Source organism: Salvelinus fontinalis, chromosome 35 (genome assembly GCF_029448725.1).
Source record: "Salvelinus fontinalis isolate EN_2023a chromosome 35, ASM2944872v1, whole genome shotgun sequence".
Classification (NCBI taxonomy): domain Eukaryota; kingdom Metazoa; phylum Chordata; class Actinopteri; order Salmoniformes; family Salmonidae; genus Salvelinus; species Salvelinus fontinalis.
The window spans coordinates 28,203,430-28,217,661 of NC_074699.1; the positions used below are offsets into that span (position 1 = coordinate 28,203,430).

At 43.7% G+C, this 14,232-nt stretch overlaps 2 protein-coding genes across 7 annotated transcripts in view; one reads left to right on the plus strand and one right to left on the minus strand.

Moving 5' to 3' along the window:
• Positions 1-171: 171 nt before the first annotated feature.
• On the plus strand, positions 172-8,060 carry LOC129834663 (bromodomain-containing protein 7-like). The gene is made up of 17 exons (XM_055899860.1): positions 172-307; positions 807-953; positions 1,321-1,431; positions 1,597-1,654; positions 2,174-2,318; positions 2,503-2,613; positions 2,956-3,128; positions 4,120-4,246; positions 4,402-4,477; positions 4,678-4,785; positions 5,165-5,300; positions 5,635-5,737; positions 5,827-5,886; positions 6,574-6,667; positions 6,971-7,111; positions 7,493-7,633; positions 7,893-8,060. The coding sequence occupies exons 1-17, from the start codon at positions 265-267 to the stop codon at positions 7,952-7,954; spliced, it is 1,836 nt and encodes a 611-aa protein (XP_055755835.1). The 5' UTR covers positions 172-264; the 3' UTR covers positions 7,955-8,060.
• Positions 8,061-8,144: 84 nt separating this feature from the next.
• LOC129834661 (adenylate cyclase type 2-like) overlaps positions 8,145-14,232 on the minus strand; it is a 71,838-nt gene continuing 65,750 nt past the window's right edge. For 4 of the 6 annotated variants that reach the window (XM_055899855.1, XM_055899853.1, XM_055899856.1 and 1 more), the window contains 6 exons: positions 13,944-14,144; positions 11,685-11,831; positions 11,465-11,572; positions 11,165-11,279; positions 9,845-9,969; positions 8,145-9,694 (listed from right to left, as the gene is read on the minus strand). In XM_055899855.1, coding sequence (XP_055755830.1) covers positions 9,548-9,694; positions 9,845-9,969; positions 11,165-11,279; positions 11,465-11,572; positions 11,685-11,831; positions 13,944-14,144 — 843 coding nt within the window. In that variant the 3' untranslated portion in view covers positions 8,145-9,547. The remainder of the gene's footprint in view (positions 9,695-9,844; positions 9,970-11,164; positions 11,280-11,464; positions 11,573-11,684; positions 11,832-13,943; positions 14,145-14,232) is intronic. The other 2 variants (XM_055899858.1, XM_055899854.1) reach the window with 1 other exon arrangement.

A 14,232-nucleotide genomic window follows, 5' to 3' on the forward strand; every position in this document is an offset into this window, starting at 1 on the left:
GATGTGATACAGCCTGGGACTACTTCTGACACAATAAAATAAATAAAATAAAAAATACAGTAAAAACATACAACACGGACACTTTGTTTGGCTTATCTACAAATAAACATTGCACATGGTTATAAAATAATGTGATTTTACCTCCAGCCGACATGCGGCGCTGCACTAAACAAGCACTCTGCAATCGATTGCTATCCCTTCCAGGAGAGAAAACAAAGAATAACATTGTTGTTAGCTGGCGTAAAGATTCTAACCATATAAATAATGGGCAAGAAGCATAAAAAGCACAAGTCTGAAAAATATGAAGGTAAGACACATTTAGGTCGCCAATGCGCTGTTATTGGTTGAATTGATTGGACAATTAAAAGGCTTGCGCTTCGTTTAGCTAACGCATAATCACCCATTTGAATTCACTGCAAGTTAGCTAGCTAACTTATCCAGCTAGCTTAGTCATATGATATGTACCGAGCTCATTAATGTTAGTTAATTGACAGATGTTAAAATATAGCTATCTAATTCGATTATTGCTGTCCGCCTTATCATTTATCCAAATGCATTGAACCAAAGATTAAACTTTCAAATGGCTAGCTAGCTGCTAAGTTATACTAATTTACATATTTTAGCCAGGTAGGGAGGTAACGTTAGCTAACGTTGTTGTTTGCAACATAGCAAGTTAAGTTAGCTAACTAGTTGGATACCTCACAGTTGAGCGAGCTGGCTAGCGAACTGTCAGCAGCAACTTGAGTTGGTTACGATCAAATATTTGGGAATATACTTAAAGCTAACCCAATGTGTCCCATCTACAGAGTACGGGGAGAGACCACTTAAATTGGTTCTCAAGGTTGCTGGAAATGAGGTGACGACTGGAAGCTCGAGCTTTGAAAACACATTTGATGAACATCCAGATTTAGAGGAACACAAGGACAAGAAAAAGAAGAAGAAGAAAGGGGATAAGGAAAGGATCGAGTTTGGGAATCCATATTTTCATTACAGCCCATGTTTACCTTTTGTGTACTGTTTTTGAGGGGAATGTCTAGGGGAGACTAGCTGCCATTTCATTCCATGGCATGCCATGGGTGGTGCTAGCTGACTAAACTCAACCTATGTTTAAGTGTCTGATGAACTCCACCAACTGAGTGGAGCAGAGACCATCCTGTTGGGGAATTCAGCTCTGACCACATGGATTTGCCCAATACTTAAACGTTGAAGTGGCTTTTGATTTTCGGAATTCAAAAAGGGGTTTACTTGGCCAATCGACTCTTAGGTGATCTATCAAAAATGATAATTATGTGTCAACAAACATGTTTATATGGTGCATTTAGATGACAAAGAAGAAGAAGGGACAGGACGCTGATACAGACTGGGATGATAGGGAGGCGAGCAGGACCCCTATCCATTCAGATCTGGCATCCTCCTTGAATAAAGTGGAAGGTAACTTACTTGCCAGTTTCTACAATTGCTGCCACTTTTCCATAATCCTTTCTTGGCCATTAATTTCTATTGATATATGAAGTCATTTTAACCATTATTTATCTTTCTTAATCTCTTTTTCTTTACCCACCTCACTCTCTTGTGTGCTTTTTTTCTCATTCTCAGAGAAAGAACTGGCCCCACTGCAGGAAGCCTTGAGTCAACTCATCAGACAGCTCCAAAGGTGAAGCTTGTTACTAAGAAATTGTCGTTGAATTGATTAGCGGTCTGTTTCCTCTGGTCTAAACATAACCCGATGACTCTCTGTGGTCACTAAAGATCCCATGGCAATTATCGTAAGAGTAGGGGCGCAGCGTTCTAAGGCACTGCATCTCCGTACTAGAGGCGTCACTACAGGCCCTGGTTCGATTCCAGGCTGTATCACAACCAGCCGTGATTGGGAGTCCCGTTGGGCGGCTCACATTTGGCCCAGCGTCGTTAGGGTTTGACCGTCATTGTAAATAAGAATTTGTTCTTTATGACTTGCCTAGTAAAATAAAAACCTGGTGTCCTAGCTAAATTCTCAATCTGGCCACCTAATCATCCCTAGCTTCCAATTGGATCATTCATCCCCCCCCTCCTCTCCCCTGTAACTATTCCCTAGGTCGTTGCTGTAAATGAGAATGTGTTCTCAGTCAACTTACCTGGTAAAATAGTTGTTGCATTGAGCCCTAACAAAGCAACAACGGACTTTCTCTTGTAGGAAAGACCCAAGTGCGTTTTTCTCGTTCCCTGTGACTGACCTTATCGCTCCTGGCTACTCCACGATCATCAAGCGGCCCATGGACTTCAGCGCAATGAAGGAGAAAGTCAAGAATGAGTTTTACCAGTCACTAGAGGAGCTCAAGGTACACCTGTCAGCTGCACTACCTCCTTGACAAATAACTTTCAGAATAGCTTTATTTAGTCATCTGTCATTCTAAAGCAGTGGATTGATTGACAATCAAGCCTGAAGTGTTGATTAAATAGAAAACCAATGTTAAACATATGCAGAGTCCAGTGACTGACTGCAGTGTGTCTCCATTGATACAGGAGGACTTCAGGATCATGTGTGAGAATGCCATGATCTACAACAAGCCAGAGACCATTTACCACAAAGCTGCCAGGAAGCTGCTCCACTCTGGCATGAAGATCCTCCGCCCGGTAAGGGGAGTGCCTCTACAGAAGTAAATTTGACACATACACATGGGATCTTCCCTTGAGAATGGGTTTTGGTCCTGGGTTAGGCTTAATCTGTGTATAGGAAACTGGCCATATGTGTGCCTGGGTGACATAATCACTAGTTGCCACATACGAACAGCAGAGGGCACCATATTCATACCCCTGAATGTTTAGATATGAATTTTCACCACAATGTTTTTTTGTTGTTGATAATTGGGGCCCCAGAACACTAATCACAAGACCCTGAGATTGGAACACGACAGATTGTGGCGTAAATTGCTGTGAAACACTGAGTCAACTCTTGTCTCTCCCGCTGTCCCACAGGAGAGGCTTGAGAGCCTGAGGCAGAGTATTGAGTTCATGGCTGACCTAGAGAACCCAGCCAACGAGTTAAGTAAGACTGGAGAGGTGGGAAACTCAAGCATGGACCAGTGTAAAGATGGCCCCAGCCCCACAGATCCTAGCGAGACTGCCCAGTCTGCACCAAACACTCCCAGGTATCGAGATTACCCTGCACATGAACACTGACAATATGCTTTTAGTTATTAATTGCTTGGAGAGTCATCATATATGGATATTGGTCTCGGACACAATTTACATAAACTAATATATAGACTTCAGATAGGGGTTACGGTGCTTGTTCATAGCTTAGACTGTGAGAAGCTGTTCTCGGCTATTTACCAAACAGATTCCAACCAGGAAGCAAGCAAGCAGTATTACACACTAATGTTAAGTCATGGATAGTGTCCAAGTGCTGTGGGCTTGTTCTCCCAAGTGTTTGGTGGATCAGTTTTTTCCACAGACTGGCTGGAGGATGAGAGATAATGAAAGGAATGCCTTTGAGCGTGTCAGGTCTTGTGTTCAGTCAGCACTATGCAGCACTTTTCACACCAATCACTCTCTGAAACCTAGGAGTTGTTGTCCTTGTAAACCCCACTGAGGTGTAATGGGTAGAAAATTCTGTTCTTTAAGGTATTTTCTTAAATGCATTGTTGGTTAAGGGCTTGTAAGTAAGCAGTTTACTATTGGCTCATTCATCCCCCTCCTCTCCCCTGTAACTATTCCCCAGGTCGTTGCTGCAAATGAGAACGTGTTCTCAGTCAACTTACCTGGTAAAATAACGGTAAAATAAAAATAAATAAAAATAAAATAAAAAAATTCACTAAGGTCTACACCTGTTGTATTTGGAGCGTGTGACAAATACATTTTTATTTGAAATGCTTTTGCATGAGGACTTAAGATTTGATTGAAAGTATACTGGCAGCATATTCATTGGGAACATGTACTGTAGCTATAGCATGAAATGTATTCTCTATTGGATTTAGATGTTATGACTGTTTCAAAATGTATTGTAATCACTAATGGCTGCCAGCAAAATAAATTCCTATTTTCTGCTGATCCTTTTTTGGTATTGAACAATGAAACACTAGGAATCAGTTAAGTTCAGTCTCCTACTCCTCTATACTCTGTGTTCTCCAATACTTCCAGGAAAGACAACGACTCCAAAGACAAAGTGTCCAAGGTCGTCAGTCAGGCAGAGAAGGAGCTTGAGGAGATCCGCAAGCTCATTGACGATTCAGGAGGCAAACTGTCCAACAGAGGGCTGGAGAGTGAGGTGAGAGCTACAGGCTGTGGAATTGGCTTAAACTGTTTAGGCCAACCAAGCTCTCTTACCCCATCTACAATAAAGGAAATGTATGGTCTAATTTAGTGAACATATTTATGTTCCCTAATGTAATAATATAACTATTGTTTTATTTGGTTATGTAGCTGGACTTTGAGAGGAGAAAGTCTGATGGTTCCACCACACTGGCAATCCTGAACCCAGTTGATCTTGTTGCTGGAGGTGGGTCCAGTCAGTCACGGCCGCAATTAGCTAGTTGCGCTATATCCATTTCTATTTGTGCAACATGGGGAAAACTGGAATCCATGATTGATTCCAACTGTCATCAACTCTATCTTTCTGATGAACCTAACAAGTGTAATAAAATCATCAGCTTTTAATTGTAAATGAGCCTCTTTCTCAATTAACTCTTATCTCTACAGATGTGGGCTACTGCCCTGTGAAGCTGGGCATGATGTCCAACCGGCTGCAGAGTGGCCTCAACACCCTGCAGGGCTTCAAGGAGGACAAGAGGAACATGGTCACACCAGGTTAGCTGAAGGGGCCTTAGTGACAAGGTTTAATAATAAAAAAGCATTTATTTTATCGACTTCCATCATCTCCCAAGAGTGGCTGAATAACCTCTTCTCATCTGAGTGACTGAACCCAGAGCTTGTATAGAAGCACATGTATAAATCCAATGTTCAACCAACATAACTACCAGTCTCAATGTATCCATTTATAAATCCATTCATGGCCAACAATTATTTTTCCATAAGGTCATGTAGCCATGTCAGATTGTGATTCTATAAAAATCTGTTTTTCATAGTCCAATAAATGTATCTCTGAGAGGCTGAGCTCTCAGCCTGTGGTCCTGTATCTCCATCAGTGTTTACGAGCTGTAATGTAACCCAACCTCCGCTCTCGCAGTATCGTACATGAACTATGGTCCGTACACCTCCTACGCACCCGCCTACGACTCGAGCTTCGCCAACATCGGGAAAGAGGACACTGACCTGATCTACTCCTTCTATGGAGAGGAAGCCAGCCTCCAGGGATCTGAGAGGTATGCATGTTGCTCCTCATCCTCCCCCTACATTACGGTGTAATATTATGGTCCAGATCTGACATTTACAAGGGCCTACTTTACAGTAAATTATTCCAAACAAAGCTTTGAGCATTCCAGCATGCTCATAACAGTCCAGATGCCCCTGTATTTCATTGGGTTTGTATATGAGTAGGCATTTTATGGTTCTGTTGGTGTGGATGAGATTCACTGTGGTGGAGGCTAAAACCACATGGTAAACCTGATAAGACCCTACTGCTTCTGAGAGGAGACCAAATGTGACTAACATACACACACACACACACTGATGTAATGTGTCTGTCTTTGTCTGCAGCCTCTCGGAGTTCCTGTCCAAATCGGAGGAGCACATGTACAGACTGGCAGACAACCTCCTGGACGCGTTGACTAACGGGGAGCACTCCAAAACCCTGAGAGAGGTAGAACCATTAAGCATGGGAATTATATGGCTACAGTTATTTTAACATTTCTTTGGACAATACTAACTTAATGTGTTCTTACCCACCAGACCTGTCCAGATGAGCAAGGGCCAACAGAAACCTCTGAGACTGGAGACAAGGACATGGAGGTAAGTCTCAGATACACTAAACGTGGCCAACCTCAGCAGATAAAGGGCAGACACCACACCCTAGGTCAACTACACCCAGCTGAAGTGAACCCCAGCTAACCTGCCCCACCAACAGTGTTGGATAATATTAACAGCTTCTGCACATGCCGTAGCTGTTGTTCCAGCTGTGTCAACATGGCAGGCTCGTTAGCTAGCTGCTATGATCCAACACACAGAAAGAACATTTCCCCTTCAAAACACTGCCTCTCTCCACCAGCCCCTGAGACCAGGTCTGTTCACACACTCTCTGTCAGGGATGTGGAAATGTCTGTGTTTTCTTTCTGCGCCCCCCTTCGTTGGGCGGCTGAATGGCTCCTCAGTCACAGCAGTGTAGAGGCTGGAGGAAAGAAAAGCATCAGGCCTCTCTTAAGCACACAGCAGCTCTATACCTGGCTGTTTGCTGTGCTTGGCCAGTGTCTAGTTTATCCTCATTCCCTGCTTGGATGTTGCTGTGGCTCTTTATTTCATTTGATTTTTATTGGAAAGGGACTGACAGGTATTGACCGGAGCTACTAGAAAAGAGCTGGCCTGGCTGATGCCTTTCCTTTCAGCAATGCAATTTCAAACATTCACTGACTGCAGCACTGGGTGACTTGGAATCCAAACAAAAATGCTTTTACTAACCTAACCCTTCTGTTTTTCCCTCAGGTGGTTGAACCCGAAGCCAGCAAGCAGGCTGTAAGCAGGCTAGCCTCTGTGATCGGCTTGAACTTCCTGAATCCACCGGACCTCCTCTCTGAGGGTAAAGATCAGCGGGGCAAACCCCAACAGCATGCCAGTTAATTCTCTAAAGCTACTGAGAGCCAAAGAGTTACATTTTAAATCCCCTAGGCTTAAACCCTTCCTCAAGGTAATTATTGAGGTGTTTGACTCCTGCAGCCTCCCTGGGCTGTTGTATGGCATGTGCAGTCCCAGTTGAATGAGGTCTATGAAGATAAGATGGAGGATTCAAGAAATAGAACGCATTGTAGATGACCCTGCACAGGTCAATGCAAGCTTACTTTATGATATTTAAGTAACGAGTGTGTATGTCTTTGTGCACCAGAGGCCCAACATTTCCAGCAGAAGTTGGATGAGACTACAAAGCTCCTCCGTGAGCTGCAGGAAGCGCAGAGGGAACGCTTGAGTGTCAAGCAGCCCCTTAACATCTGCCTGCTAGCCCCAACCACCAAGGAGCTGCAGCTGGGTAACACTTAATTTAAAGGAGAATGGAATTCCACTGTCTATTTTATTGGGGGGGGGGGGGGGGGGGGGGGTTGGGTTAAATGCAAATGGGTTGGGTTAAATGCAGAAGACATCTCAGTTGAAGTCATTGTTGTGCAGCTGACTAGATATCCCCTTTCCCCCACAAGTCTTTGGTTTGAACCCTGTAAAAATAGTGCAACCAGAAACAGTTATGACTAAACATGGATTTCTGTCAAGCTATTTCCTTTTGACTATCTTAATTCCAGTGGAAGAAATTTAGGCCATCCATTTCTCAGCTACACCACTACCAGTGATCTTTATTTGGACTCTACCTTTGGCTTGAAGTTGGACTGTAATAATTTCACCATTTGTCTCCCTGTAGCTGAGAAGGTGACTGGTAACCTGGCCCAACTGACCAGTCAGGTGGCTCCAGGAGATGTGAGCAGTGTGTATGGGATCAGGAGGGCCATGGGCATCGCTATACCCCTAGAGGCAGATGAACCACTCATAGACCTCACCACAGGTAGGCTTAAACCACCCGGCATCTGTTTCCCTGGTTATCATTTAGTTCAGGGGTAGTAAACATTCTAACCATATACTGGTTGATTTTGGGAATGTGTTCAGTGAAGTAGTAGGCCTACGTGCAAAACTGACTTTTTTTAATTGCCCCTGAGGTGGTAAAGTTGTATTGAATGGTGTTGGTGTGTATAAACAATAAATGTTATGGCTACATATGAATTGAAATGTTAAAGCTATTCCCTTATGTCTCATCTTGATTCCAGTGGATGCTGAGCCGATGGATACCGTGCCTGAAGTTCAGCAGATTCCAGTCATCGCAGTATAACGGAATTTCACAGCAACCATCCTCCTGATAACATCCAATCTCTGTTGTAGTGTACAAAAAGGTTATTTGTTTACATTTATTTTAATAAACCTTTTATATTAAGCCATTTGTCATCTACCTTATCCAATCTGTTATTCCTTGTCTTTGTATATCAAGTTGGGATTCAGCCTAACAATTTATCGCAACTGTACAAAATGCAAACTCACATTTATTCCTCAGAAAGCAACATGGACACATTCGTTTGGCAGTCAGATGTCGAGTAAGGCCACAGGACAAGTCAGTTTTGAGGCACAGAGAAGAATGTATCTTAAAGGTCCAATGCAGACATTTTAAATCATTCATTGAAAACAGTAACATACTTGTTACCCATAAAACAAACAGCTTCTAAGCTAAATTTGCTCTTTGCTAGGACTGTCCATGGTCTGATTGGGGAGAGCTGAAAACAAGCTGTTATTGGCCTAGCGGTTTGGAACTCTTTCTTATTGGTCTTAGCTAATTTACTGCCTGGCCAAAACTCTATCCCACCAAACAGGCTGACATTTCAGGTGGTCTTTTCAAAATGGCCTTATCACGGTATTATAACATTAACAGACAGTTAGGTACACAAAGAACACCAAATACAATGTTAGTTTGACCAACGATTCCCAAAAAGCATACGCTGCCTGTCTGCAGGTTAATGTTGGCTAGTCAATGCAATCTATAAATGTACAACTATGGCTGAAGTATACTGCACAGCACTGAGTTAGGCTCTCAAGACAATTCAGTTTTGTTTCAGTCAAACTAAACTTTTCATACAGTCACCAGAATGTTTTGTTTTACTCAAATTGATTGTAGTGCATATAGCACTAATTCTTCATCAGCTTATTTGAAAACAGTACACTTCATACCATATAAACTGTCCATTCCACAGAGCGTTGGAGTGCAAGTTTAAACTTCTCTGCTGTCACAGCATGAAGGGAACCCGTGAGCAAAGTCTTGCATCGCAATATCTGCGGTGCAGCTCGTTACAATGTAATTTTGCTTAGTCTACCTTTTTAAGGTCTAGAAAACCATGACAGAGTATGAACAGTACACTTCTGTCACTCCACATGCAGCAGAACTCACTCCATTGTTTTGGTCACCATTTGCTTGATAAACAGGTCAGTTTTAAGAGCGGACTGAATATCTTTTTTTGTGCATCGTGATTCCAGGAATATCAGGTGATAGAATCCAGTATGACGACGACCAGTGCTTGACGTAACCTCCATGTCAATTGAATGCACACGTTGGAACTGGATCTCCAAAACAAGTCAGCTGCAGTAAGAATTTATTTCCAATAAAGAATCTCCAAAAGGGATTCCTGGAAACATGAACAATCCGAAATATAATCTCTAGGACCACAAGGTAATGTCTTCAAGTCTTGTTCTGGTCAGGATCATCGCTGACTGAAGCACTGAGATGGATTATATTTGTGTGCTCCGGTAGGTTTACTCTAAGAATGTTAACTTATGTGCGTTCGTGTAATTAGCCTGTGCTGAATGCTAGACTGTCCTGCGACCGACCCAGCACACGTATAAGCAACCAGGCCCAGAGTCCACACACACAGTAGTGTGCTCAGCTCAGGCCCATTCCCTGCTGCTTGCTCATGTCCGTACACACAAAGAAGGTTGTCAGCTCGCCTTTTCCCTTGACATTGATGAGGCCTCGGCATTCGCAGGAGTAGCCCAGCTTCTGGAGCACGTCCGACGTCTCCTCTGTGACCTGGAGCAGAAACAGACACAAAGCAAGGAACAAGACACATTACTATGCTGAATGCATGCAGCCATGGTTTTTGTGTGGTTATAGTTCATCTCTCCAGCCAGACTAGCAATGACAATACTGTATGACTGACAAGACTAGGTTGTACTGAACCTGAATCTTGCCCAGCTCTCCAGTGCTCTCCATCCTACTGGCCACGTTGACAGTGTTGCCCCAGATGTCATACTGAGGTTTTCTGGCTCCAATCACCCCAGCAATGACAGGCCCATGGTTAATGCCTGTGAAAAGCAGGCAGACAGTGACACATAACAAGATACCTGCTGGGAATAAACCAGTCAAATACTGTAGGGAAAGGGGGATACCTAGTCAGTTGTACAACTGAATGCCTTCAACTGAAATAGGTCTTCTGCATTTAACCCAACCCCTCAATCAGAGAGGTGCGGGGGGGCTGCCTTAATCGACATCCACGTCTTGGGAACAGTGGGCTAACTGCCTTGCTCAGGGGCAGATTTCTACCTTGTCAGCTCAGGGATTCGATCCAACAAACTTTCGGTTACTGGCCCAACGCTCTAACTGATGACACAGAAAATAATTGGATATAAATATATTCACTAACAGGGTCTAACAAGTACCATCAGCTTGTGTGGCTGAGTCAACTACAGGGAGTCAAAACCATTTTACATTTCCATTTTAGTCATTTAGCAGAAGCTTTTATCCAGAGCGACTTATAGGAGCAATTGGGGTACCTCAACGGCACATCGACAGATGTTTCCCTTAGTCAGCTAGGGAAGTCGAACCAGCCAACTTTTGGTTTCTGGCCCAACGCTCTTAGCCGCTATGCTACCTGCCACTGCTGCCAGTTGTTCAGCCAGACCATTTGTTCATGTTGGAATCTCGGCCTTTTAATAAAAAAAGGTCTTCCAGGGAGAATTATGTGAGCATCATTTGTTATTTCGATTTTTCTTGGGACACAGATGTGAAAAAATCCTTTGACGCACCAGTCCTTTGATTTTTTTAAATTGTATTTCATGCCAGCTTTTTGTGTTTATGTATTAAAACCCTATTGTGTGCTTTTATCTCTCGAGTATTATAAATGTTTTCCTAAAGCCTGGGGGATCTGCTCAGAATAAGCTGTCTGAGAACTATGTCACAACAGTACACAGGGAGACCAGCGGTATTATGGAAAGCCAATGTTAGCTATTGTGGACAGTTGGAAAGAATGTCCTCCTACGTGGTTAGATAGACAGAGTATCACAGGGCCAGGAGTGTTTTGTTCTATAACTAGAGCTCACTGACCAGGTTAGGTGCAGGTGTTCAGGAAAAACTCTTAGCACTAGAATAACAACCAATGAAACCCTAATAAAGATGGATAGAACCAGACACATTGCAGACGTTATGGGAAGTTAATGTATATGGTACTAGTTAATGAATATAGTTCATATATGCCCAGGCCAGTGCCCAAGCTTTACTCACCCACACGCAGCCTAAAACTGTTGAAGGAGTGTCTGTTGATGCCGTCCAGCTTGCCAATGAGGGCAATGGCAAACTCTACCATGTTCCCTATCTGTGCCTGCTGCCTATCTCGATCCTGAAACACAGTTCATCATAAATTCCACACACAGGACACTACTACTGACATACACAACTTTATCTATACTGCGTTGTTAACCAAGTTTGATGGTAAAGTTCTGTACTATAGAAAATCAAAGGTATGCACAGTTGCATGCTGTGTAACCCCTTCCATGTGACCTGGGTCAAATAGTTAGTAGCTACCTGGTTATTCTCCTGTCCTGGGGTGCCACTCAGCCCTGCGGCCGCCATATAAGTGCTTCCGATGGTCTTGATCTTCTCAACTCCACTGAACTTGGGCTTGGACAGCAGCTGTGTGTGGGTAAACAAGTGGATGTGTGAGCCAGGGTTAACTGTGTACTTATTTATATTACAGGGACACGTGTAATTTGAGTTAATTGATGGCTGCCAGCGGTTCTCTGACCTCATCAAAATCTGCTATGATCTCGTTGAGGAGCCTCAGACACTCCAGACCTTCCTTGTTGATGTCACACTCCGTGTAGAACTCTTTGAAGTCCGGTACCGAGGCGAACATCACACACACACAGTCATATGACTTGTAGTACAGATCCTGAGGAGGAAGGAGGGGTACAACTTAAGAGGCAATGCCATGTAGTAACACTAAGCAGAAGAACATAGACATACACTTCACAACAGAGATATAAGGAAGTTTCAGGTTCACACAAGAAATATTAGGAGACATTAGAGCACAGAGCCACATCTTTGAGAGAAAGCCAATTTAGAATGCTGAGAGGGACAGACACCACAACAGTTCCTCCAGTGCCAGACGTTCCTAACTGTTTTCACTGTGTTGACATCTGGCAAGGAAATGCCCAGTGATTAGGCTGTACAAGAGGAGCCAATGTTAAACAGGGCCTCTAAAACCCATTCTCTGGGAGAGAGGGAGACCATCGAAGTCCCATGCTTCTGCTCCTAGATGTCAAATCTCTGAGGAAAACTACAAAGCATATTAATACTCATTTTTTTCCCCCTCATGCCTTTTGTTGTGTTGTTTATTTGATTTGACACTTGACACTGTGCCATCCATTGGGATTACTATTGTCAGGTATATGCGGTGTTCAAGCTAAGCTGATGAGCACTCATCTTTAACAGCAGAAGCAGCTTCAGTACAGTACTTCTCAGGCTGTAACCTACATGTCAAACACAAATAGCTGTTCTGTTGTGTTTGTGCTTCCAGAAAACATGTCTTTAAGACCTTAGTCAAAATGTGTCAGAGTGTCCATGGTGATTTAGAGGTGACACATAACCCTGTGACTGGGCTGTGGAGAGTCGGAGTGAGGGAGACATCATAGAGGAGGGGATGTCCATGGCCTTCAGCGGTAGAGGTAAAAGTAGGCCAAGCTCTGAATTTCTGCAAGTTTGTCATATCTTATGAAGTAAGACAAAAATATATTAGAGTATTTTCAATCTTGTTTAGAATAAACATTGTAAATTTCTTTTAACTAAAATTACACAATTTTGATTAAGTGACTCTGCTTATCAGTGGTTTGTCTAGTATGTTTATGTCTGTATCATGTGGACTATTTGAGAGTGGCTGAGAGTAGGGGCAGCAGGAGTTGAGGACGTTGATGTGGACTATTTGAGAGTGACTGTGAGTAGGGGCAGTAGGAGTTGAGGACGTTGATGTGGACTATTTGAGAGTGGCTGAGAGTAGGGGTAGTAGGAGTTGAGGACGTTGATGTGGACTATTTGAGAGTGACTGTGAGTAGGGGTAGTAGGAGTTGAGGACGTTGATGTGGACTATTTGAGAGTGACTGTGAGTAGGGGCAGTAGGAGTTGAGGACGTTGATGTGGACTATTTGAGAGTGACTGTGAGTAGGGGCAGCAGGAGTTGAGGACGTTGATGTGGACTATTTGAGAGTGACTGTGAGTAGGGGCAGCAGGAGTTGAGGATGTTGATGTGGACTATTTGAGAGTGACTGTGAGTAGGGGTAGTAGGAGTTGAGGACGTTGATGTGGACTATTTGAGAGTGACTGTGAGTAGGGGTAGTAGGAGTTGAGGACGTTGATGTGGACTATTTGAGAGTGACTGAGTAGGGGTAGTAGGAGTTGAGGACGTTGATGTGGACTATTTGAGAGTGACTGTGAGTAGGGGTAGTAGGAGTTGAGGACGTTGATGTGGACTATTTGAGAGTGACTGTGAGTAGGGGTAGTAGGAGTTGAGGACGTTGATGTGGACTATTTGAGAGTGACTGAGAGTAGGGGTAGTAGGAGTTGAGGATGTTGATGTGGACTATTTGAGAGTGACTGAGTAGGGGTAGTAGGAGTTGAGGATGCTGCTGTAAGAATGCAGTGGCTCTGTCTCTACCATGCTGACACAAAGATGACATCACAAATCACAATTCCGATGAAGGGGCTGATTCATGGAGCTGTGGGTTGGTAGGTGGAGTCAGGCAGGCACTGATATACGGTACAATGATCCATAGAAGTGGGACCGTCCTTACCCTGGGGTTTCCATCCCTTAACCACTAACCACACTACTGGAAATCGTAATAAACCATTTACGGGTAAATCCAATCAATTCCACTACTAGGTGTTTCCCACTAAGCTTTAGTGAGTGCAGGCCAGTGGAGATGGGACCCCAGTGCAGATAGGAGGAGGAGGAGGAGGGGAGGATGAGTTGGACTCAGTCGACTACCAGTCATCCATCCTGGACTCCTACCTTGTACTTCTCAGTAAGTAAAGTGTTTGTGAGGAATCCCACCTCGTTCTTTTTATTCTCCCCGACAAACAGCGCAGCCACATGGGCCGGCAGCACGTTCTCCAGGAGCAGGCGGTTCAGGTTCTCCCTGGTCTCGATCTCATCCTGCTCCGTACGGTTCTTGTTCTTCAGAAGGAAGTCCTGGCGGAAGCATGACTCATTCTACAGGACAGAAGTGATGTGGTCATTTAGTAGTAAAAGGAAAGGGGTAGGTGAAGAGAGGGCCAACAAAGAAGAGAAAGGAACATGT